Source organism: Xiphias gladius, chromosome 10 (assembly GCF_016859285.1).
Source record: "Xiphias gladius isolate SHS-SW01 ecotype Sanya breed wild chromosome 10, ASM1685928v1, whole genome shotgun sequence".
In the NCBI taxonomy this organism is placed as follows: domain Eukaryota; kingdom Metazoa; phylum Chordata; class Actinopteri; order Istiophoriformes; family Xiphiidae; genus Xiphias; species Xiphias gladius.
Window position 1 is genome coordinate 16,855,993 of NC_053409.1, and position 24,092 is coordinate 16,880,084.

Below are 24,092 nucleotides of genomic sequence, written 5' to 3' on the forward strand. Positions count from 1 at the left end.
GTCACATGGCCAGATGATGGGACGCTTCCCCCTGCTCTGCCCTGCACTTTTTTTTCCTTTCCCCATTTTTTTCAGAGTGCACATCCACACAGGTTAGAATGGCAGAGTTGCCAGGGAACAGTCAGAAGCCATTAGCGTTTGGGACAATTTGCCCTGCAGCGTTCCTTCTCTCGCTCATAAGAAAAAGGAGTGGGGGTGGATGCAAAGCACCAGCTCGCCTTTAGATGTAATGAGGTTGTGCAAGTTGAGTCTTCTTTATTCTTTTTCTACTCCTTCTTTTCTTCCTCCTGCTTCTTTTCGTTCCTCTTCTTTCTTTCTTTGTTTCTTTCTTTCTTTTCACCTTCTGTCCACACTTGATTTTCCTTCATTCTCTATTTAGAATACACGTATTTCTGCATGTATATAGTAAGTCAAAACAACTGTTAATACTTTACTCTAAATTATTGCTCTAAAGCCACATGTCTGATGTGTGCACACATGGCAGTAGCCATGTACATGTGAGAGAAAGACAGAGCAAGAGAGGAGCTGAAAGCCTTGGAGTCTGGTTTCACCCTCACGGGCTAGGGCAGGAGGCAGCGAGCATGCTGGGTAATGAAGTGACAGGTCAGTCTGTAAATACGCACGGGTCGCTCTGGCCCTGGCCAGGGGGGAGGCTATCGCATTGCAGTGAAAATGGAAACGTCAATAAAATTAATCTGCCAGCCTTTTGGCCACTGTGTGGTTCCATTGGATGAGCCTGACTGCTCACAGCAGGAGAGGGATTTGGAAAGTAGCTTGAAAATCAACACAAAACCTAGCAGCATACAAACAAACAACCAAACTGTGTATCAACATTATTCAGTGAGGCTCAAAAGCAGAGAAACAAGGGGAGGGTGGTTAAGATTCACAGCTCAGTAGTTGTGTTGTTGCTGCAGTTTGGAAGCAAGCTGGGGGAGTTAGACTTGACTTCCGTCTGGGTTGCATTTCTCAGGAAACCCCTCACAGTCAGGGTAGGCTATGGCCAAACCAAAGTTTATTGTTTTAGGCTTTCCTGAACAAGGATTCGTACTTAGCCTGGGATTTACGGCATTTGCCACTAATGAATGCCCATTCTACAATTACAACACCCCTAGTTTGTGTCCCCATTCCTATATGTCCATCAGAAGGGCTGTTGCTTCTTTAACTTCACACAAGGAGTCTGCGTCTTCACGCAAAGTCTGCACTTCTCTGTTTTCCTCTTTGGTGTGGCTCTGCACTAATGATGTGGAAGGAAAACACTCTGCACAGACAGAAGAGAAAGACAGAGAGAGAAGAAAAAACTGTGAAAAACAAGGGAGAGGAAAAGAAAAAGAAAGTGGATAAAGTAGTTAGAAGTGAGGCCCCTGCTGTCCTTGTATTCTTCATTTACTTTGCATGTGATTATGCCACTAGTCAGATCCTTTTTCTTTCCCCCTTTTTAATGTTATTAGTTCAAATATTTATGCAAGATTAAGGCTTGTATAGGTGGTTGTGATTGATGCCTCCCCAAAAACAGGAGGACATGTGAGTCTGAATTTTGAGAACGCCAGGGTCCTTCTCTGCCGTAGTGGAGGAGTTTTTCAGATACATAATTTAGATGCCCTCAAGGAAGGCTTTCAAGGCATTTGTGCCCGGGGGCAAGAAAAAATAACTATGACTGTTAAAAGTAAATCATTTTTGCTAATGCACAATTAATGCCGGGGAAGAAGAAAAAGGCAAGGGACAAAGATGGAAACTTCGATTTAAAGGAGAAATCGTGCCTGGGTATATGCATGTTTCTCCTCTTGAAATCAAACACTGACGGACATTAATGCAGGCGAAGCTGCCGCTGGCCTGTCATGCTAATCTTGTGGCGGAATGGGGAGGGGTTGCTGCAAGGGAAGGGAGTCGGAGAGGAGGACTAAGAGAGTCAGGGTATGGGATGGGGTGGGGGAAGCAGACGAGTCCATTATGTGCATCGAAGTGCAACAATGAACCACCCCAAATCACATCCCTGCTTTAATACTCATGCGTCTCTACTGTATGCCGTGAATTATCAGCCCCCTTGAGTTTTGTTTGTATGCTAGTGTGTGTCTGTGCACGCAACATGAATTCATGAATGTCTGCGTATTACTGTACATGTCTGCATTACTCCTTCTTGTCCCCTTTGGCTCTCTTCAAAAGATGAAAAAAAATGCTCTACATTATGTCAAGCATGCAAATTTAATTGAATTAATGACATGAGTCCAAGCCTCTACTGTACTTGAAGGCTCCTTGTCCTTTTTTTTTCTTTCCTCCTCCTCCTACTGTAGAACTGGAATGAGGAACCTAGTGTTTCAGTGTCCAACCATAACATTAGAGTCATTAACCCCTATTCCCCTCTCCCATGCTCTGGGGTATAGAACAACTCTTCTAGGCCTCTGGGTAAACCCCTCACTCTCTGTACAGGCCTTCGTCTAAGGCCATTTAAATCCCCCTACCTCCATATTTTCACCACATAACACTGGCTTTGTTGCGGTAATTCTCTCAGCCTCAGTGTAGTGCTTTTGACTTCCTCCATAGGTATCTGGTATTTGTCCATTTATCCATCTCTCATAAGCCTTAAACTCAGCCTTAACTGTACTTCTGTTTCAGCTTTGAGAATTTTTAGATCAGGATTTTTTTTAAAATTGTATTCTGAGTCAGTGGTGTGGTCTGGGATGTTATTTAACCCTGGGTTTGGTTTCCGTCCAGGAGATGGTTTAGACAACAGCGTCGCATCGCCTGGCACAGGGGATGACGATGATCCAGACAAAGATAAGAAGAGGCAGAAAAAGCGTGGCATTTTCCCCAAGGTGGCCACTAACATCATGAGGGCGTGGCTGTTCCAACATCTCACGGTAAGCACAGCCCTTACTTTTTGGAGATACACATGTATGAAAATAACCCAAGTAGAGACACACACAGTCAAAAAAGCATGCACAGGCACACACACAGCTGTCACATAGTCGTTACTGAGGGAGTGAGCGACGGCAGGGTTGTGATGCTCACCTGTCAGCCACCTGTCAAAGGGACACAGTGACCAGGTCAATCTAATCACGTTGGACTGTTTACTCTGCTCAGCACAGCAAGAGGGAGACAGCCCAACATTCCATGACATTTACTGCAATATGAGATTCGCTGTTTGTTTGGTCTGATGTTTTTCTGGAGCAGATTAAGACAAAGAGTGGTAGGTAATAGAAACTGATTGTGCCTTTAAAGCTGTGTAAAGACTTAGGTTGAGTAAACTGATTTTTGAAACTTCTATGCCTGATAACTTGAAGTCAAACATATTTTTGTTATTTTTACAGTGACTCCTGTATAGGTGTATACAAGGTTATGGGCGCAGAATTGTAGGCCTACAGCCATGCCATGTCTTTCAACTTGCAGTTCTTTCCTTGGAAATAGCGTAGATTTAATCTATTCACCTCTTGATCAGTTTCACATTTCTAAATCCGGATGACTTGGTGATATGCTAGCTCAAGTTTGGGATATATTAGCATGCACCATCTCAAGGTTGAGATGGTGCATGCTAATATATTTCTCCTCCATAGCTGAGAGGAAATTGTTTGCCAGACAGCTCAGTCAGAAAGCGTCTTTCAGTTCACTAAGCACAGTGATGCTACATGGCTTGGACTGAATATTCAGATGCCACAGTAATTCAAACATACTCGGTAAAAAAATGAAATAATCTTTGCTTAGCTTTTTTTCTCTATGTGTCAGTCTGCTTTTCTGTCTGTCTGTCTGTGTGTGTCAAGTATAAGGGGGAGGAGCACATGTCCCCACACCCTCATCTAATGTCAGGACATTATCAGAACATCAGGCTGTATTGATTTTGCAATGCAGGTCAGATTTCAGGAGGAGGTGGCCATGCCAGGACACATAAGCTGCTCTCTGAGCACGTGGCTCCCTGTCCCAGAGGTGGAGGAAAAATGTGGGGGGAAGGGAGAAGTAAAAGAAGAGAGAAAGTAAAGATTTAGTTTAGAGCTTCAGTCGTATGGATCATCCACACATTTAAGAGGGTCAGGTGCTCCCTGTGCACCCTGTACCCCTCCCCACCCCACACCCAACTAACAGTGCCCATTCCCTGTCCAAAGCCCCTGTACCCTGATTATCTAACCAAAAGCCCAAGTAATGAGTGGCCAGCAAATACAGTCTAATTGAAAGGGCTGTAAATCCATTACATATTGGTCAGGGATAATCAGGAGTGCTTTAATCACTTTTATCTATTCAGGAGCAGTGAAGCTGCAACAGCAAAGCCAGGAGCCTCACAGGCCTTAGCGGCTCCACCATGCCAGTCTGCATGCTTATTATTCTCATCATTATCAAAATGACTTCACAGCTGTTCACAGCTCCATCGCTCCCTGACTGGAGACCTCTCACCAAAACGTACAAACCAAGCTTCATTCAGAGGCTGAGGATGGGAGGGAGGAAAAAAAAACATTTTTCAATTATTTGAGAGCAATTCTTTTTCTGGAGTAGAATGCCTTCTTTTTTGTATGAAGGGGACCCAAAAAAAGGCAAAATGTTTTATTTAAGTGGAATTTACTGTACATTTGTATTCACATGCACATAAACACACCTTATGTGAGTTTAAACTAGAAATGTCCTAATTATTTGGCATCTTTCCTAGTGAAAGCCTCACACAGCTTCAGCACTCCCCTCTGCAAAAGCTGCAGAGAGAGAGACAAAATGACACACACAAACGTTTGGAAGAGTCACCAACAATTTTCTTTAGAATTGTTTTAAAATTGAATTGAAAGAGTGGAAAGGAAAGGCGGAGGGGAAGCCCAGTGTTGGGCACAGGTGCATTTTTCCGAGAGCTGGTTAATTCAGACAGAGAGGCGCTTTCAAGGCCCTCTTTTTCTCTGACCCTCTCCTTTATCAAATCCCCTGCTTGTAGATGTTCTCTCCAATCTTTACTTGTTTCTTTTGTGTAAAGACCCTGGCCAGTCTTGTACAAATAATAATCCCTCCCTTTTAACCTGCCTTCATTTCTCTACTGAGGAAGAGGACTAATTGAATTATCCCCCTTCTCTTCTCACCATCCAATTCTCCCACCCATAAACTCTCTCACTCTCTCTCTCTCTCGCTCTCTCACACATACACACACACACACTCACACGCCCATTAGCCATTCTCCTTTCTTTTAATTTGTTAAGCAAATGTATTTGCCATTGCTGGATGCGTTTGTGCAAGGGTGAATTCTTGGGGACTTTGGCCCCTGAATGGCCTACAGCGGCATTCTGCCATTCACGCATTCATTAACTGAGTGGTGAGGAGTGAAAGGAGCGGCCTTGTATTTTCTCTAACTGCAGGGCCAGCATGGAGCTCCTCTTCCATGAGCCACAGGGGTCTCTCTACATATGTTCTCAACATCCAGCCATTGTCACATCTTCTGAAAAGCTCAAAAGGATAGGACCCCCCTTCAGACACAGAAAAACAACACAGGCCAATAGTAACAACTGTTGGCTTTTGGATTCAGTATAACAAAATTGCCCTCTCCCTCTGCCCTCCCACCCTCCCTTGCCTCACTCTGACCTCACACTCTCTTGAGAGAAATAGCAGGATGGTTTTCTTCAGGACAGTCACATGAGTAAGTAATTTCAACTCATATTTATCTTAAATCCTACTATGCCAGAATTCCACCTGCGGGCAAGATATGGTTTTCGGTGCCATAAACATCTCACAAAATATGCAAAGATTTCACAGTTACTCTATGGACAGGCTGTGATAACCCTGACCTCTTTTATGTTAAGGCCATATGTACATGCACTGGAGAGCATGTGATCTGGCAGCCTTAAATGCCCCCTATGTAATTGGCAAACGGCTGGACGGATCAGCTGGTGTTAGCTGGCAGAAGAGGGTCAGACTGTCTCTCCACTCCCTCCTTCAATCCTACCACCCACTCCTTCTCTCTCTCTCTAATACCCCCTCCCTCTCCATGAGTTTCTGGATGTCTTCCAGCCACATTAGTGGAAGGGAAATCCCAGAGTGTTGGTATAAGCTTTTCAATACTACAGGGAGATTATGTTATCAGAAAGGTAAACTTCACTGTTAGGGGTAAAATTGTCTACTACACTTCAAAAGCATGGACTACAGAATTTAGGAGAGGAAGTGAGAGATGGATAGGTAGATAGGGGCAATGAAAGATAGCAGAAAAGAAATGATGAGGGGGCAGGACGAAGGAGAGGAGAGATGAGGTGATGGGATTTTTTTCTTAAAGAGGTGATGCCCTTTTGTTTGGCAAAAGCAAACTCTAAAATCTACAATTAGCCCCTTGGCGCCCCTGGCCTTCCTTCCCTCTCACCCCCTGCTAGCCCCCTGCTAGCCCTTACTCACCCCTGTAAAGACAAGGGTCGGCCTCGCAATGAAAACAGGAAGCACTCAGATACAAAGATACTACTCTGGGCTCCGGCCTTGTCTTTTGACTAGTGTAAACCCTCAAACACCTATGAAAATAAATAGGGGACCTCAGGAGCAAACCAGGCCAGTTGAGATTTAACACACGCGTGTGTGTGAGCTAAAAGGAGGGAGGGAGAGATTGAGTGAGAGAGGGAGAGTGGTCACTCAGATAAGTAAGTAGGTAGCCCTCTCAAGCATCAAGCATCTCAGGTTTTGTGCTGGGCCACCCTTTGGCTTGGATGTTTGGGGAAATGCTGTTAAGCTGCTAAGCCAGGTGTATTGGTCCCCTGGGCTCCTTGAAAGGGAAGTGATATATCCCTTGGTCATTTGGAAAGTCTTTGGACTGTGAACAGTAGAACTGTGTGTTCAGATGAGAAATGCTAATGTATGATTGATGGTATTTAAATATAGTTATTAGTACAATACATCATTGTCTTCCATCCTACTAAGTGTAACACCAATGTATTGACTGATAAACAGTTTTTTGTTGGGTTTTTTTTTTTGCCTGAATTATGCGCTCTTCTTTTTTTACCTGGAATGCCGCTCATAGCAGAGCTCAGAAGATGCCGTCATGGCCATTTGAAACCCTGTTAATACAGGTTTTATCCAGGCTGAGGGCACATCACAAACTTTGTGAGGAGATGAGTGCATTGTGCTGCAAACATCATTAGATATACTAGTGACAGTGGATGCCCCCCCCCAAAGCCACTCCCAATCCAAGCCCAGCATAGCATTAGTCTCCATGACAACAGGGTGTCATCGTCAGGTCGAGCCCTCCTATGGGAGCTGCTCCCTCGGCCGCCCTTTATAGACGCACATAAAAGAGCCAGCTAGGGTCATTCACAAGACATGGGCACAGGCAAGGCCGAACCGTGACAACGGATGTTTGTCCCATACGAAAAACAAGTGTGCAAGTCCATCCCTTGGAGAGAGAGGGCATGTTGTTTGTGTAGACTAAACAGTCCGCCCTGTAGTATCCCCAGTTTTGTTTAAGCTCCTCTAGTCCTTCTAATCCTTGTGTGTTGTTCCAGTACAAGCAGCATTTAACTGGTGGAGACACACATCTGCAAACAGTTTGAAGTACCAAGCCCTTACTCCTTTTACACTGAAATGCTGAGAGCTGTTTATTACATATTTGTTGCTGCCGACTTTATGTTTCCAGTATACATGGCACAATACTTTAAAAAATGTATTTATGCTTAGTTCACTTACTTGTCATCTAGCATAATTGCATAGTTGATTTGTTTGGATTTTACATGGATTTGTGTTTTGAAATAGTGTTTAAATAAAAATAAAAAAACTTTTTAAAAGTCAGAAATGTTACAAAGAAGTTACTTTCGTCTATTTTTCACTGATGCACTTTCAAAATCTGTTTGCTTTTCGCCCCCTTATGTTGTTGTGTGAGTTTCGATCAGACGTTGGACACAAAGGAGAAGCTGGGAGGGGGTTTAGGGGTAAGAGCAAGGGTGAGGAGGGGGTAAAGAGGGGGCTCCTAAGGGTCACAGAGGTGAAAGCCTGGAGGAGGCCCACACACTAATCTGTCATGTGCTCGTTTGCCTCGGAGCCCAAAAGTCAGCTCTCCAGTCACCCGTAGCAACCCAGGCGACAGTTTGGTTCAGTGCCACTGCCCAAATGTGTGACGATCAGTGGGCGACGCAGGAAAAAGAGTCATCACATTACTTTTGTGACAATACCTATTGCTTTATGTGTGTGCTTGCAAAACAGACGTTAGTGACAACATGACAGGATAGTTTGGTGATGTTAAGCAAAGGACTCATTGAAAGTCACTGATAATGACTGTGGAGGAGATCTTTGTGGGGGGGGTTGAGGTTTGGTGTCTAGCTATTGTCTAGATACCGTGTTATGTTGGCTTCTCAGCCACCCGGGTAAACAGACACAAGCCACCTCAGTCTGCCATCTGTACTTCAACAGCGGGGCCACCACAGCATGGAAAAACCTCACAGGGAAAGACACTCAAATGGAAACACTCTTTATAGTGAAATCATACTCAAAACAGTCTTAATTTTACACAAGAGTTTCCCTTTTCCTTGTCAGTACAAATTAACAAATTGCTCCTACATGTCAACAAGATGCTTTTTTTTATAGAAGGAGAGTGCAGAGAATGTAAGGGAACTAAAGTTTAGAAAGGGGGTCTAGTAAATTCCTGTTTTCACAGGTTGTATAATTATATGACGGGCTGCATCAACTTTGCCATGTTATTGCGGAGCTGATTTGTGGTAATTCGCAAGTGTTAGTGTGCCACGGCTCTATGACGGACACAAGCCTTGTTTACAGTGTGCTTTGTCATAGTTGGTAGCTGTTCCGGAGGTTTAGTCCAGAATTAGAAATGTAATAAGCCCTAATTCGTTTTATGCTCCAATGTCAGACCTTTACACTTTGCCCCCTAATGCAGATCTGTTATAGTTCCACTTCAAAGCCAACTAACCCCACGTGGAATCCCATGACATATAAAGCATGGCACATTAACCTTGCATACACTATGCAATGTGTGTGTGCTTGTGAAAAGAGGAGGTATGTTTGCAGTTTTATTTTTAACTTAGCATTCCCAAAGGCTTGCCTATCCTCAAAATGAGTATCATGATATTGTGCACTTGGAACCATAGGGATACCTGTATATACCCACCAATTCTCCCCTCTCTACCTCTTCCTTTTCCCTCCCTCCCCGTTAATTTTCCTTCCTGCTGTTTGCATCCTAATGCAGGTTGTTTAATGAAGTAGCAGAAATGAGTGCTTTCGCAAAGGGACTGTTTACGACACGTTCCCACTGCATGGAGGTGATTAAGCTGAGTGAAACTCCACAGTGTTTGCCACAACATATCCTCCAGTAAGACAACAACAACAAAAAAAAAAAAAGCAAAAGAGGAGAGTGTTCCTTGAAATGTGATGCAATGTGCATTTCTTTAAATTTGGTTTTTCTGTGGGGGTGTTCTCATGGAAGACCAGAAGCGCAGCATGAGTTTGACTTGCTCCTGCAGAGTAGACTGCACATTCCCTGACCGCAGCAGAATACAAACCGAGCTAGGCCTGTGGAGGGCAGTGGGATTTATAAACTCACAGCTCTGAACAGTGAGAGACTCTTCCAAGATCACACATGCACAAAGCTGAGGAGACTTTTTCTAAGGCCCTACGCTCCACTGAGAATAGGCCCCAGCTCAGAAGCATTTCCCTGCCTTCAGCACAGCAGCGCAATCCACTGCTGTAGTCATAACACTGATCCATTGGCTAGGGCCTGGCTGAGCTGACTCCATGGGAAACAGGGATGAATTACGTCATGTGTAATAAGGGACTCCGCAAGGTAGACTGTGATAGCATATATGCCCCTGGTGAAAAACCAGGGTAATTAAGATGGTGGTAGCTGATTCTGTGCCGTTTTCCCTTTTCTACACTTTTGGGGTTATCTTTCTCATAACAACATGTATAAGAGGATTTTGGTTTCACATCTTAGAACTAGTTTCCTTAAATTACCCCTTACCCTTCCAGGGGTACCGCCCTGCAGGCTAGCTTCATCCCCCCACGGTTGATTGCAGGGTTGTGGCAAGAGCTGCTAGAACGGTGGTTCCTGCATGCTGGGGACCATGGAGGCCAATGAGATTCTGCTGCAGGCCTCTAAGCTGCCCCAACATTGCTTTAATATTCATATCACACCAAGAGAAGAAAATGCAAAAGGGAAGAGCAGCAGCACAAGCGTGGAAACGGCAAACCAGGCTAAAGAAGGGAAGGAGGCAAGGAAAGAGAAAAGGTTTAGGGATGGAGGCATTGAGTAGAAATCAGAAACAGACCTTTTGTTTCACTGTTTGGTTTGTCATGGGACTCTGGCTGCATCAAATCCCACTCCTGACATTTTGTGTGATTTTTCTCCCCTGCCTTCCTACTCTTCTCAAATGCAAGCTTTTGTTTTGCCCAGCACTCAGTCCAGGGACAGGCAGTGGGATTCCTGCACAGTGGGGTCCTTATAACTGGGAGCCATGTCTCTTGTTCTCACCTCTTCCCCCCGCTTCCTCCACCTTTTCATTTTTCCCCCGTTGATATCCTCTCTTTCCCTCTCTGAACATATGGACTGGTTTTTAAGAGAGAGCCCAGTCCACATCAAAGACTGAGGCTGAGCAGGTCAATTTGTTACTGCTTTCCCTGACTCTTCCCCCTCTACTAGCCTGAGTGGAACCTCCCCGCACTGCAGCCAGTTACACAGAATGCTCCATTGCTCAAGCAGCTCTGCCTAGCATATATATTGAGCCATTTGTTGTTAGGGTCTGTTCTCCAGATAGAGCAGACCTGGTTCACTTCAAACCTCTGAATTTCTCTGCAGCCACATGTTCCAAAGATCATGTAAGGTTATACATATGAGCATGTGTTATAGATAGCAACCCCTGTATCAAAAAATAGCTGTACCACACGCTGATAAGATAAAGCAGATGGATAGAGGAAGAAGAGAACCAAAGAGAAAAAAATCAAATAAAAGTTAAAAAAAAAAATCCAAAGCAATCCAAATCTAAGCAGAGCAGGCCTTGGCTCCAGATGTGAATCTCTCTGAATATTGATCGTGGGGAAAGCCAGTCCCCCATATCCCCAGGGCTGCAGCGACTGACACACAAAGCACCTCTCTAAAGCCCATAAACCAGCTTGTACAATTATTTAGATAAAGAGGGCGACAACAGCAGTGTATGCCTCCCAACCCAGAACCTCCTCCTTGGCTCTCATCCTCATACTGCTACTCCTGCTCCTCCTTTTTCCTCTTTTTCATCCAGCATGAAGACGAAGAAATGAAAAAGGGGGGCAAATGTGTAATTAGCCACACGTTTCTGAATCCTCCTTAATGTTCATTACTGAAACCAGGGGCAATTACTAGTTCAAAGGGGTTTAGGGCACCCGCAGCCCGCATAATCAGTTGCAAATTAAGCACTGCTCATTTGTCACAGCGCAGCACGCATGCTTGTATGTGCACACAGAAACACGCGTGCATGCATGCTGTCAGAGTTGAGTCATAGACAGGCTGACAGGCATCAATTTCCATACAGGCACAAATCTCAGCCACCCCAAGGCACTGGGTTAGGTCGCCCAATCCTCTTATGTTCTGATGCTTCTTTTTCACTAGAGAAAAGCAAACACCTTTGCCTTAGCTTGCTCGACATTACACTGCATCCTACTTGCATTCATCCTCTTATAGGTGTCCTGTTTGCACTTACAATCCCCACCACCACCTGTCCCGTCCTGTCTCCATTTTACGGCTTTTTCTTTTTAAACCTCTATCTTCCTCTGTGTCTGTCTCACCCCACCTGGCTGTGTCTCTGCAAAACGTGACAGTGTGTGTGTCATGTCTGTCCCCGGAGGTGTATCTCGGTTACCTCTGGGGCCGGGTCACAACGGCTAATCCTGTCTTCAGGTGCCTGTTAAGACACTGAGAGGAGAGCTCGCAGACCCGGAGGTGAGCTCCTGTTACAGGACTCCCTGAGCAGGGGAGTCCTGTTGCAGGACTCCCCTGCTCAGGGGTGTACATTGCAACACACACACACACACACACACACACACACACACACACACACGCATATTAACGTGCACACATGTCCTGGCAGATGTGCAAGAATAATTGCAAATGCATGCAAACACCTATACATGCAATCTGGTATACACAAACCAAAGTTTTCACACACAGATACTCTAACGAACACTGTCACTCCAACACATTGAGCCTGCTTATCTATCCCAGGTGGCTCAGCCTTCATCTCGTTCCTCCCTTGTTCTTCTTTATCTGTATACTGTACTACTTCTCTTCTAGTCTTTCTCTTTCTTCTCTCATTCCCAGATCAGTCAGACTCCTGTTCACATTAGGATTCCCTGATATGATCTCCATGAAGACTTGGTCTGGTAGCCATGCGTTGCCTGTCCTGCTCGGCACCCTCATTGTTTAAGTTGCTCTCACATGGAGAAACAGTCAGGTCTCCAGTGAATTGAATGGAGCCCTATCATGTGTGGCTCTGCCTCAGCGTAGTGGGAGAGGGAACTCATTTTTCACTGGGGGAATGACATCCATCTCAGCAGCCAAACACTGGCTGTTTCATTAAGTAGCCCATCCAGGCAGACAGATGTGTTCACCACACAGCCATGTTTGCCTATGCAAGAGCGTGTATTAACCCACAATCCTTTGGGGGAGATTAATAGGCTACCAGCCCCTTTCCATTGATTATCTCCATGCCATTTTCCCCTCCTTTGCTTGGCTAGATATTAAAAACTAATGAAGCCTATTGGAAATGGGAACTGCGAGGCTCTTCACGGATCATTTTAGGTTATTTGGACTCAAACAGAGAGGGATCTCTTTAAGGCACAGTTTGAATCGAATTAAGAAAATAAATGTGGAGAGCTGTTTTGACGAAACAGGAAAAAAGAGGAGAGGGTGTGACTGTAAAAAAGATGTGTGTTTAAGAAAAGACAACTCTGCTCTGACACATGGAGCAGAGACACGGCAGATGTTAGCAATTCCAGACCATAGCAAAGCATTCCTAGTGTTGGAACCACGTCCTAATTGCCATAATGGAGGTGGTAAGCACTGACAGTAATGGAGTCATGGGGATCCATCCCCAGCAACCTGAATTAGGGGCCACTTGGCAGATCCACTTCAAGATGGCCTGTGTTGTTTTTTTTTTTTTTTTTTTTGTCAAGATACCCTTGTTTTCACTATTCTGTGAACTTTTTAAATCTTGCTTTTTCTGAGGCTTGTTCTGTAGTGCGATCAACTCTCACCCTTGCCACGGTGTTAGAAGTAGGGGGCTCTGCAGTGTGTAGGGAGAGGGTGGTATGGGGATGAGGGATTGAGAGATAGATGGGTCGGAGAGACCTGGGCAGTGAGCGAGCAAAGAGTTAAAAGCGTCGATGTGATGGGCTCACCTCTGCACCAGGCTTGGTGAAAGGCGGCGGGGTGCTGTCAGAGAAAATGACTTCCTGAGACATTACCATCAATCACCAGACAGGTCAGGCCCCCCAATCCCGCCATCAGGATGGAGGAGAGGAGAGGAGAGGGGGATGGGGATGGAGGATTAGACTAGAGGGGACAAAAACAGAGAGGAAGACTCGGTTAAGGCTTGTTGGGGAACAGACTATTAACTATCTCTTTCTCTCACTATCTGACTGTTTTATGTCTTTCCCTTCCTCTGCCTATCTTTCTCTCTGTGTCTTTCTCTCTTTCTATTTTCTGGTCCTCCATAAAACGGCTGCCCAGGCATTCAGGAACGGCCCCTGCTGGTCAGAGTCCTCTCCTTGGCTCAATTGCATCATTAATTATTCCGAAGGCAGTGGGCTAGAAGCAAATCTAAAGAGAGGAAGAGAAATAGAGAGGGAGCAAGAGTTAGATGGGAGACGGGGGACAGCTGTCTAACACCCCCAGTTGGTCTTGCTCTCACCCTCTTTTTCTCTGTCTCCTTCTCTTTCTGTAAATGAAGGATGGGAGAGGGGAGGGGCTTGGGTTACCTCAGTGAGCGGTTGTGTTACATTCCTGAGAAAGGAAGGGGTAGGGGGGTAGTTCAACGAGTTGTTGAAAAGAACACAGACGCTTGTCAACAGCCTCCGAGCCGAGGAGCCATCATGCCTTGCTTTAGGCCCAGAGGTCAATGACCTTGTGTTGTTCCCAGATAGAGAGAGGTAGAGGGAAACAGTGAGAGGGAGAGAGAGAGACAGAGAGAGAACCACCAAAAGCTACAACAAATCCACCATACGGTACGTGTCACTACATGTCCGTGGCAGAGGTCATTAAAAAGCCTCAAAAATCTCCAAATTGTTCTCTTTCTGTCTTCCCCCATAAAACATTGTACATGAGTATTGGCTTGGTGTCTGTGGATTAGCACTCGCCAAGCAGGCGTTGAGTAAAAGGAAGAGGAGAGGCACGCGGGGAGACACAGAGGAAACGGCAAGCGCTGGCAGTCAAGGCAAAATGGCCCATTAGATTTAAGGAGTAAAAGTTCATCAGCTTTATTAATGGGAAGGTATATAAATGAAGTATGAATTACCTGACTTTTATGGAGTGGCGAGAGTGAAACTGGAGTGTCTTATGATATAATGTTTTAGTGAGCTGCTCTGAGCGCTCTGATGAGCAGGCTGCAGAGAGGAGGAGGAGAAAAAGAGTTGAGAGAGAGAGAGACAGAAAGAGACTGAAGTGTGCTGGGGTCCCCTGAGTCCAGCGGCTGGAAGGTTGCCTGATTGTTGCTAACATGCGTAGCTGATCGGGTTAGCTTGGAGACAGGGACGTTTGTAGCTTCCAGGCTTATTCTTTGCGTGTCATTAACTAGCATAGTAAAAATTGTCAGCACAGAAGAAAAAAGGTCAGCCACATTTCTGATTTTGTCGCTCTTCTACACATGCAAACACAAGTATGCAGCTACAGCCAAACATGCTTGCAGTTGCACATGCACAAGCACGTTTATAAACACGCATGCATGCACACATACAGTATACGCAAGCACAAGGACACACACACACACACACATCCACACACACCAGTGCGCAGACAGACAGACACACACAGACACACACACACAGACACACACACACACACACACACACACACACACACACATGCTCCCCACCATCCTGTAATAAGCGGTAAGCTGAGCTAGCTGATGGTCATCCTCCCATGGGGCTGCTGGGTGGCTGCCAACTTCCTGCCTGCTTTGTCAGTGGATAAAGCCCCTAACAAACGAGAGGGCTGTAGCTAGGCAGGCCAGCCAGGTCAAAGGTCACCTCGGCCCTCAGGCAGGATTGCGCCTAAGAGTACTACAAGGAGAGAGAGGGAGAGGATATAAAAATGCACTTAAACATTGGTTGCTATTAAACAGGACTAAAAGCTAAATCCCTGCCTTACCTCTTCTCTTCTCTTCTCTTCTCTTCTCTTCTCTTCTCTTCTCTTCTCTTCTCTTCTCTTCTCTTCTCTTCTCTTCTCTTCTCTTCTCTTCTCCTGTCTACTTTACTCTACTCTACTCTACTCTTTTTTTTTTCTTTGGCAGCGCTTCATAAAGGCATTTTAACTCCCATCACATGTCGACTCTCCTTTGAGGAACATTAAGAAAGTGAAAGACCCTGAGGGCATTTGTCAGTCCACACAGTCCCATGCAGCCAGCTGCCCCTGGGTGTTGAGCAATGACAGGAGATATCTCCTTGACTCATACACCCCTAGATGAAAGGAGAGCTCAGAAGATGTGCATATCTGAAAGGCAAAAATGGTCTTCAGTAAAAGAGAACAGACACAACAGGTAGGGACGGGGTGGTGAATGATCAGGGCTTGGCTGGCTTTGTTCCATGGAAGTACTTGTGATCTTACATGAATGCACCTATGGTTACCATCAGCTATGCTCCTCTGTCTCACTGACGGGGACATGATCTGAAGTGTCTCTCTGTCATGGGCCTAAGAGCATCTCTCACTGGCAGGGGATAGAGAAAATGGGAGACAGTGAAGGAGAGGAGAGAAAATCTTTCTTTCCACCCCAGCTGTCCATTCAGAGGGAGAGAAAATTTGACATGGTTGACTTGAACACATTTAGCATCATTAGCAAACAGGAAGTGTCCCCTGCAGCTGTTTTTCGGCGGGGGAGGGGGTGTTCCTGCCTGCACTGTAATGGACAAATGTTACCCAACATGTTTGCCTTTGATTTTTGACCTGAAAACAAAAATTGACATTACAAATGTCCTATGATATCTTCCAAATTGGCTTGACATTCCATAGCTGGCCCCAGGGGTTTCTTGTTTGTCCTCTGTAAGTGGTTGTGCTCTTGTTGTTGTGTCCTGAGGCTCACTATTAGAACGTACTGGCCTTTCTCTCTGGAGAATGTGGAGTCTTAAAGATACAGAGGGAGAGACTAGAAAGGGAGAGGGAGAGCGCTAAAAGAGGTCTTGGTTGTGTATTTGAATACTTATGCTCATTAAGTTAATGCACAATGAAAGGGAGAACCTTCAAGTGGAAACTCTCAGAAGCTTTTATTTGAAGAGCGAACAAACCCCATTTTTCTCTCACTCAGTCAGTCCATCTCTCCACAAATTAATCTGTTACTATTTCAATTGAAGATCAGCCCCACTTTACTTTGACTTAGGAAGTTAAACAAAGTCTAAAGAACACAATAGAGAGAGGGGATAAACTTAAAGAGACCCTGTATGTTAATATTAAGTCCTTTTCCCAACAGACTCTATCAACGGGCTGTAGGTTGTAAGTGCTTTACTGTCTTCTCACTGGTCCCCCAGCAATTCTTGAGAGAGGCTTGTAAGCTTCGGTATACCTCAGTGGTGTCTAATAACCTAGAGCTATTTGATGTAGAACATTTGTAATTATTTTAGTATATATGAAGCCGCATTTGTCATTTGTGTTGGCCAATTCATTTTTTCATTACAGAATCAGAAATGAATTTTTCCCCTATTGGAAATAGTGGGAACTAGAAAAAGGTATAAAACGTTTGTGTGTGTGTGTGTGTGTGTGTGTGTGTGTGTGTGTGTGTGTGTGTGTGTGTGTGTGTGTGTGTGTGTGTGTGTGTGTGTAGAACGATTTGGTGGAGTCCTTTGTATTCCACCCTGAATACCCACCCTACTAGAGGTTGTCTTAGGCCAGGTCTCTTAGTTAGTCAGTTTAGAAAATCATTACCTTTTTACAGTGTGTACATACATCATTAAACCAGTGCTGAAGTTTATTCAGAGGCTTAGTTCATTCACTACACTTAAACTATAGCTTGTGCTCTCAATGACATTATGACTGGCAACAGTGATAAGTCTTCTGCTTTGACAAGCCCACCAGGCCTCTAATGATCTGCTTATAGGCCCTGAAGATCCCTTGCAAAGGCACGACACCAATTACCTCACACTCCCAGCACGCAACATCATAGAGAATAAAAGAACAGGAGATTCATTTTCAGAGAATTATAAACAAAAATATACCACAATTTGAAATTTTAAACGTATTGAAAATTAATAGGAACAAAACCCTTTGTAGGAGGATAATCCTTTGGCTCAGCTGTAGTCATTGCCACAAGATGTTTTAAAGATTACTTGAGAGCAAGTAGTGAGTGTGGCTGTGTGTTGACATCAGGCAAGCTGGAGAGCAGAGCAGAACAGAGCTGGGTGCCCCTGAGCAGGCAGTTACCACAACAAAGCCAAAAGACTGGTCTGAAAAACCAGGCCAAATTCCTGCCCTCTAGGACCTGGCTTAAAGCTTGAGCAGAAACTTTGAAAGAGGGGGACGCGAGGAGATGAGAAGAGAGGAGAAGAGAAGAGGTGGAGTGAAAAGGATATGAGACGAGGCCAGACGGGTTAGCGTGTAGCGAGAAAGGGATAGCTTCTGGGGTCTGTGGAATACGGCGGGAGAAGGATAGATCGACAGAAATGAGAGAGAGGGAGAGGGAGAGACTGAGAGGAGACCAGGCCCCTGCTGTAAGGATGGGATCATATTCCTTCTCTTGAAAGCGGAGGGGTAGCCGTGTGGTGGAAAAAGAAGCCATGAACTCGATCTGACGATTAAATAGGCACATCTCTATGGCTGCAGGCCACAAATAAGACCAGGTCCACAACACAGCACACACACACACAAACAGTTTGTGTATATAACTGTCGGCAAACACAAAAGATCTATTTGGTTGAGCTCAGTTGATCCTTGTTTGGGAGTCTTGCAGATTTCTACGTAGATAATGAACACAGATTTTCCAGTTTTCTTTTCTTTATTGGATGAAAATTATATCTTTTCATCATCATTTCATTATCATGATATCATTTGGAAATGTTCCCTAAAAACATTGCTCTCTTTTCGTTGGTCGATTCTCCTAGTCCGGAGGTGCATTGGGATTGTGTGGGAGTGATTGCTATTTAGCCTCGTGGAGCTTGGTACAATCAGATTCCTATATCTCGCATATCCTCCAGGGCTTCTTCCTCACCCTCTCCCTCAATTCATTCCTCCCTCCTTCTGACTCCCCTCACCCACTTTACTGTTACTGTTGCTTGGCAGGCGAGCAGGGCAGTTATGCTGTAGAGCTTCTCTACAACCTTGCACCATCTCCAATGAACATAAATTAATGGTGTAGAGCAAACAGGCTGCTGGCTGGGGTCCAGGAGCTGGCTTCAGGAGCCTAGCCAACGATTGTTGTTGGGGGGGGCCGTGGCAGCAACAGCAGTAGTAGTACTGATGCACTGCCAACCAACCAAGCAGCCAGCCAGCCAGCCAGCCAGCCAGCCAGCCAGCCAGCCAGTCAGAGAGGCAGACAGACTAGGGGCCCTTTTGCTCTATAATAGATGCCGCGGGCCTCACCAGTCCGCCTTGCATTTGCAATCATCACTGTTTTACTGTCAGAGGGCAGTCCACTGAGAGCCCTTATAGTTATTGTGGAAGCTCTGGAGTCTGGAGTGAGAGAGTAGTGGTATGTTCTGAATGCACATCGTGTGAAGTGTAGATATGGATGTACTTTCATTTGCTCTTATCAGAGGTTGGCATGCAGTGCGTGCGGTTTGTAGGTTGTCATCATGTGTGTTCTGTTTTTAAGTTGGCTGTGTCTGTGTTTGTGCTGTTGAGAGAGAGAGAGAAAGGCAGGGCAGCAGGGTTGAGTCATTGAGTCATGTGGCATTCTTGCCTGTTTTCAGACTGTTCTCAGGAAGCAGTGTAGTTCCCAGTAAAGTAAAACAAACACCCAAAAAACTCTCTACTGCCTCCCACCTCCACCCGCCCAAAAACACACAAAGAGAGCGAGTGAGAGAGAGGGATGGAAAGAAAGAGAGAGCAGTGGAGATAGACATAAAGTTGAGCATAGAGATAAAAAATGCAGATTGATATGAAGATAGTAATGGAAAGAGAATGACGTTTCATTGCCAAAGAAATATGAAGCTCTTCTTTTTTTTAATTGTCAATTGTCAATCTATGTGATGTTTACAGACATAAGTAATTAACTGTATCCCTTTAAATCACATAATCTGTTGGAAAACTGCAGCTAAAAAGCCAGATAGTGCTCTGTGCATAGTAAACACTCATGATGGATTCAAAAACTCTAACTGGATTTATTTGTCATATCTATTTGATCTCCCAGTAATGCCGATATGCATTCAATCTCATTGTCATTTGTCAAAGAAGCCAATTGTAACATTAATAACAATGGCAACTTGATATTTAAAATGTGCCAATCTTACCCAAGCTCAATGCAGAATCCATATTAAAATGTCATTCCTACATTTGATTGCATTTATTTCTGACAGTGAATATTATTATCACCCTCCAGTCACTTTGATTAAAAACAAACAAGATTCCAATCAATGTGAGGAAGGCATATATGAAAGGAAATACCGGGATACAATATTGCTGTAAAACTAGACCCAAACTTACAATAAAGCCCATCGAATGCTGCCAACACATGAAAGCATCGCTATGAAAAAATAATTATATAGAATTATGTCTTTTTAGCTATTGTAACTTTCATTAAGTGCAGTACTTAAAATGAATAAACGAACACTTTTACTGTATGAAAAGTATATATGCAGATTATTTGAACATCCTATTCAAGGGACAAAATAGCTGGGGCTGCATCACACCAATCATCATCAGCAAATCCTTTGTGTTGCCATAGCGCTGGGGGTAAACAGCCAATGGCCTGTGATTTCCTGGGAGTCATTAGCATGGAATGGGTTTGCAAGCCACTGCAACCTTGTGACCTGGCTCTATAACTCATGTCACACACTGATGATGTCATTCATCAATGGGGTCCACCAGCGGCTCAGGCAAGGGGCTGGAGGTTCAGTGGGTGGAGGGGAAGGGGCAGAGAGGGAAAATCGGTGGGGGCTGAATGGAACAGCCGGGATAATGATCAGGCTGTGGGATTTGATGATGGCAGCAAATAGGTTTCAGGAGAGTTTGAAACTGATATACAGCAAGCTCGATGTTGAGGGAGTAGACAGGAGTCAGTGTGGTTGAAAGGTGTGTGAAGTAAGAGTGGTCCAGCAGTAGTTGTGGTTATTGTGTATTGTGAAATGCCAAGTTGGGGGGTTAAGGACCATACACAGCAGATGATGGAGCTAGCTCAGCTTGTAAAGTTTAGCAACCACAGGGGCCATTACTTCCAGCACTATCAGAGAGCACAGAGCACATCACACCCTGTAATTTAGCCAGCAGTTGGTTACAAGCACACGCACACACACACACACACAGCTCAGTTCTCAATAACTGGCAGAATCTGATCCACCTGCGTATGCACCTTTGTTTGTGTTCATATGTTTGTGTTGACGTTTGGCTGTGCTTTTTCAGGTCAGGAATTGGACAACATGTGTGCATCAGGACAGTGTATGCTTGTGCCATTAACAGGCTTTAGTATAATTAACAGAGCTGTTTCGATTGGTGACTGGCACTGCACGGACAACAAATTGAAGCTGCTCATTTCTGGCTCTAATTATTTATAGACTGGCTGTTTTACATTTTGCGGTCAATCCGCTTTTAAGGATATTGGCCTTGGTGTCTGTGACTGAACATATTGAGCGGATCCAAAGCTAGTGGGGAAATTATCAATACCATCTTTGATCTTGCTCCGTGTTTGTGTTTCATCCATTAAATAGCCATGTCGTACTGTCTCCTGAGGGTAGAGAAGGATATATCCAGGAAGAAACACATGAGAACAGATTTAGAACTATGACTTCATGTGTTTTGTTTAATATTTATTCACCAATTCATCTTATGTTAACTCTTTTTTTATATCAAATTCTTGTGATGTTCATTGGGTGATTTACCAACATATATTTTTTTTACTAAGGCAATTAACATTAAGAGCTTACTCAGGGGTCTAAATAGCTTATCTCCAATTTCACGGCTCCTGCAGCCTTGTAACCAGTGGGCCCACCATGTTAGCTTATTTCTCATGTCCATGTGTGTGTGTCACCATTGCCACCATACACATGCATTCCCTGTAGCTGAGATTTCAGAGTTCCATGCTTTAAGGAAGGCTGCCACAACGTAAAGTCTGGGTGGCCTGGAGTCGCAGCCATAAAAAGTGTGACTGTGTGTGTGTGTGTGTGTGTGTGTGTGTGTGTGTGTGTTGGGGAGGGGGTCAGCAAGAAAAGCAAGAGAGAGAGAGTTGAGGACGGATGAAGAGAGGATGAGGAAAGGTTATATACAAGCATAGTGTGTGTATGTTCATGCGTGTGTGTTTGTAAATTTGCTTCTCTGTGTGCGTGCTTCTCTGGGCATATGTGCATACAAGTCTTAGGTTGCAGGGGGGGCGATCTAGTCTGACACAATGAGGCAAGCAGTGGGGGAATGAGTAAGGGCTGAGAGGGGTATGAGCAGAACTAAATAGGATTTTTGTTTAGTGTTGTGTCTATGTGGTCAGAGTAAATCTCCTTACTCAGGGGTTTTGTGTGCGAGACGGGCTTTAACATCCCCACTCTCTTTGATGAGACATCTTTCTTGTTTGTTCAAACCATTCATTACGCGGTGGCTGCTGGACGAGCTGTGCCGCTGGCCGATGTATTTATCACCGGGCTAGAGCGCGGGCTCTGGCTGACATTAGGCGATTGATGACCGGGTCTGGGCCCGAGAGGCTGAGGAAGCCCCAATACAATGTAAATGACCCACTCCCTTTTCCAATCAAGACTGCTCGTCTCCCCACACCTCCATAACAGATCTTCCTTAGCTATGTTTCTTTTTGTGTATGTGCCTGTGCATGTGTGTATATGTTTGTGTAGTGTGTTTGTACATAAAAAAAGAGTAGGAGGGAGTTTGTGTACTTTCAAATTTGCGAGCATGGTTTGATCATGACCGAGCTCATAGCCAATGTGAAAACCTTAAGGAAGCCCAGGAGTGTAAGGAGAAGGGAAAAAGAGGTTGCACTTTTATTACATGTTGTTGTCCAGAGCAGACATACACGAGCACACATATACATGGGGATATAGATATGTATATCTGTTCTTGGGACATTATGCACATTGTGCATTTTCTTGTGCATGTTTAGACACACATTCATGTGTGCACGCACATAGACACATACACCCTAACTCATAGAAAATGCTCTGTCTCTGCTAGCCAAGGAAATGTCAGCACCTGGCAATCAAAAAATGTATTTCTATACAAGCATTGTCATCTTTCCTTTGTTAATGACTTTAGCATATTAAAAAGGACAATGTACACAAGTACAAATCAGATCAATCCCTCTCTGCAGCCAAGACTCATTATTTGTCCAATCTCATCCTTGTTTGTTATTAATTGAGCAAATTTCTTGAACCATTGTTTCGTCTCTCCTTTAATTAAAATAGACTACATTTAGACAGCGGTACTACCTGAAAGGTGAAATCCACCTCTCTGCTGATATGAAACCTAACTTACATCAATTATTTCTGCAGTAAATTAGAAAATAGTTCTTGAGCAACTGTTATCATTTCAAGTTAAAATTGAATTCAATTAACACAAGCCAGGGAGACATTACCAGGTCTATGAAATTTGCTTTGTCAATTAGTATGGAGGGGGAAAGGAGGTGAAAAGGAGGGAATAAGTCTTGAGGCTAAAGGTATTTTCTTTGAAGGGGAAGAATGTGCGTTAATGGAGCTTGAAACCACCTGAAAATAGGAGGATTCAAGTGTCGTCTTTTAAAAGGAATTTTTGTGTGGTGATTTGCAGGTGTCATATATATGAATATTTGTATGTGTCTGTGTGCATTTCTGCTTGCACATACTTGTGTATAAGTGTAGCTGTGTGTGCATGCATGCTCTCTGTCTACAGCGTCTGAATGAAACACATAGTGTCTCATTTGTTTTGTTTGCGTGCGCCCCGACTCCTAATCTGGCCCTTAAAGACATCTGTCACCAGCGATCATTGTTGTTTTGTCATGCTTCATAGCAGGCCCAGGGGGAGCAAGGCAGCCCAAGGTCTGCCATTTATATCAGCCCGTGTTCTCTAGATTGGACCTGACACAAATAGTATCATTGCAGCCCCGGTCACAGAATTACATTTTCAGGTAAAAATCTTGGCGAGGCTTTGGAGGAGATTTTACAGCAGTCTGTTCTTTTAGTATTAGTCTGTATTCAGCTGCTCTCTATGAAAGAGCCACCACCAGGATACATGCCAGACATTCAAGGAAAGATAAATGTATTCACTGCAAATCTGCACCCACTCATTCCGTTGCCTAGTATTATAAAAGGATTCTCAGACACCACAGTAGCTGTGTTAGGCCTGCTGCAAAGTCTTGTTTGTCTGTGTTTGTGAGTGTGAGTGTGAGTGTGAGTGTGAGTGTGTGTGTGTGCGTGTGTGTGCGTATATTTTTTCCGTGTGAGCTTCATGTGTTCGGTTTGTACGCTATACAGTATGTTGTGTTTGTGTGTAGGCGGGGTGGGGATAGGGAAGGGGGTTATCACAGTTGACAGTTTTGATAAACTTGTTTGGCCAGCTCTGAAAGGTTTTGCTCAGAATTGTGTGTGTGTGTGTTTGTGTGTGTGTGTGTGTGTGTTGATGTGTGAGTCAACACGTGTATGCTGTGAATGTCTATACCGTGCAAAGGAGGGGCCGGGTTGGGTGGAGGTCACGAGAAGGTGCAGTCTTGAGTTACACAATACAACAAACACGGGAACATATTGAATACAGACAGTAATAGGCAACAGCTAGGAACTTGACTCGGAGCATGTGTTCCCTTTCCAGTGCTTCTCTTAATGAGTGCTTACATGTGTGATTATTTACATTAATCTGTATGTCAGAGGCTCAT

General features: G+C 44.5%; 1 protein-coding gene across 7 annotated transcripts in view; it reads left to right on the forward strand.

Annotated features, from left to right (window-relative positions):
- The window catches only part of meis2a (Meis homeobox 2a), an 82,006-nt gene that overhangs the window by 30,947 nt on the left and 26,967 nt on the right, over positions 1-24,092 (forward strand). For 6 of the 7 annotated variants that reach the window (XM_040137818.1, XM_040137819.1, XM_040137813.1 and 3 more), the window contains exon 8: positions 2,710-2,855. In XM_040137818.1, the coding sequence (XP_039993752.1) occupies positions 2,710-2,855 (146 nt within the window). The remainder of the gene's footprint in view (positions 1-2,709; positions 2,856-24,092) is intronic. The other variant, XM_040137815.1, reaches the window with a different exon arrangement.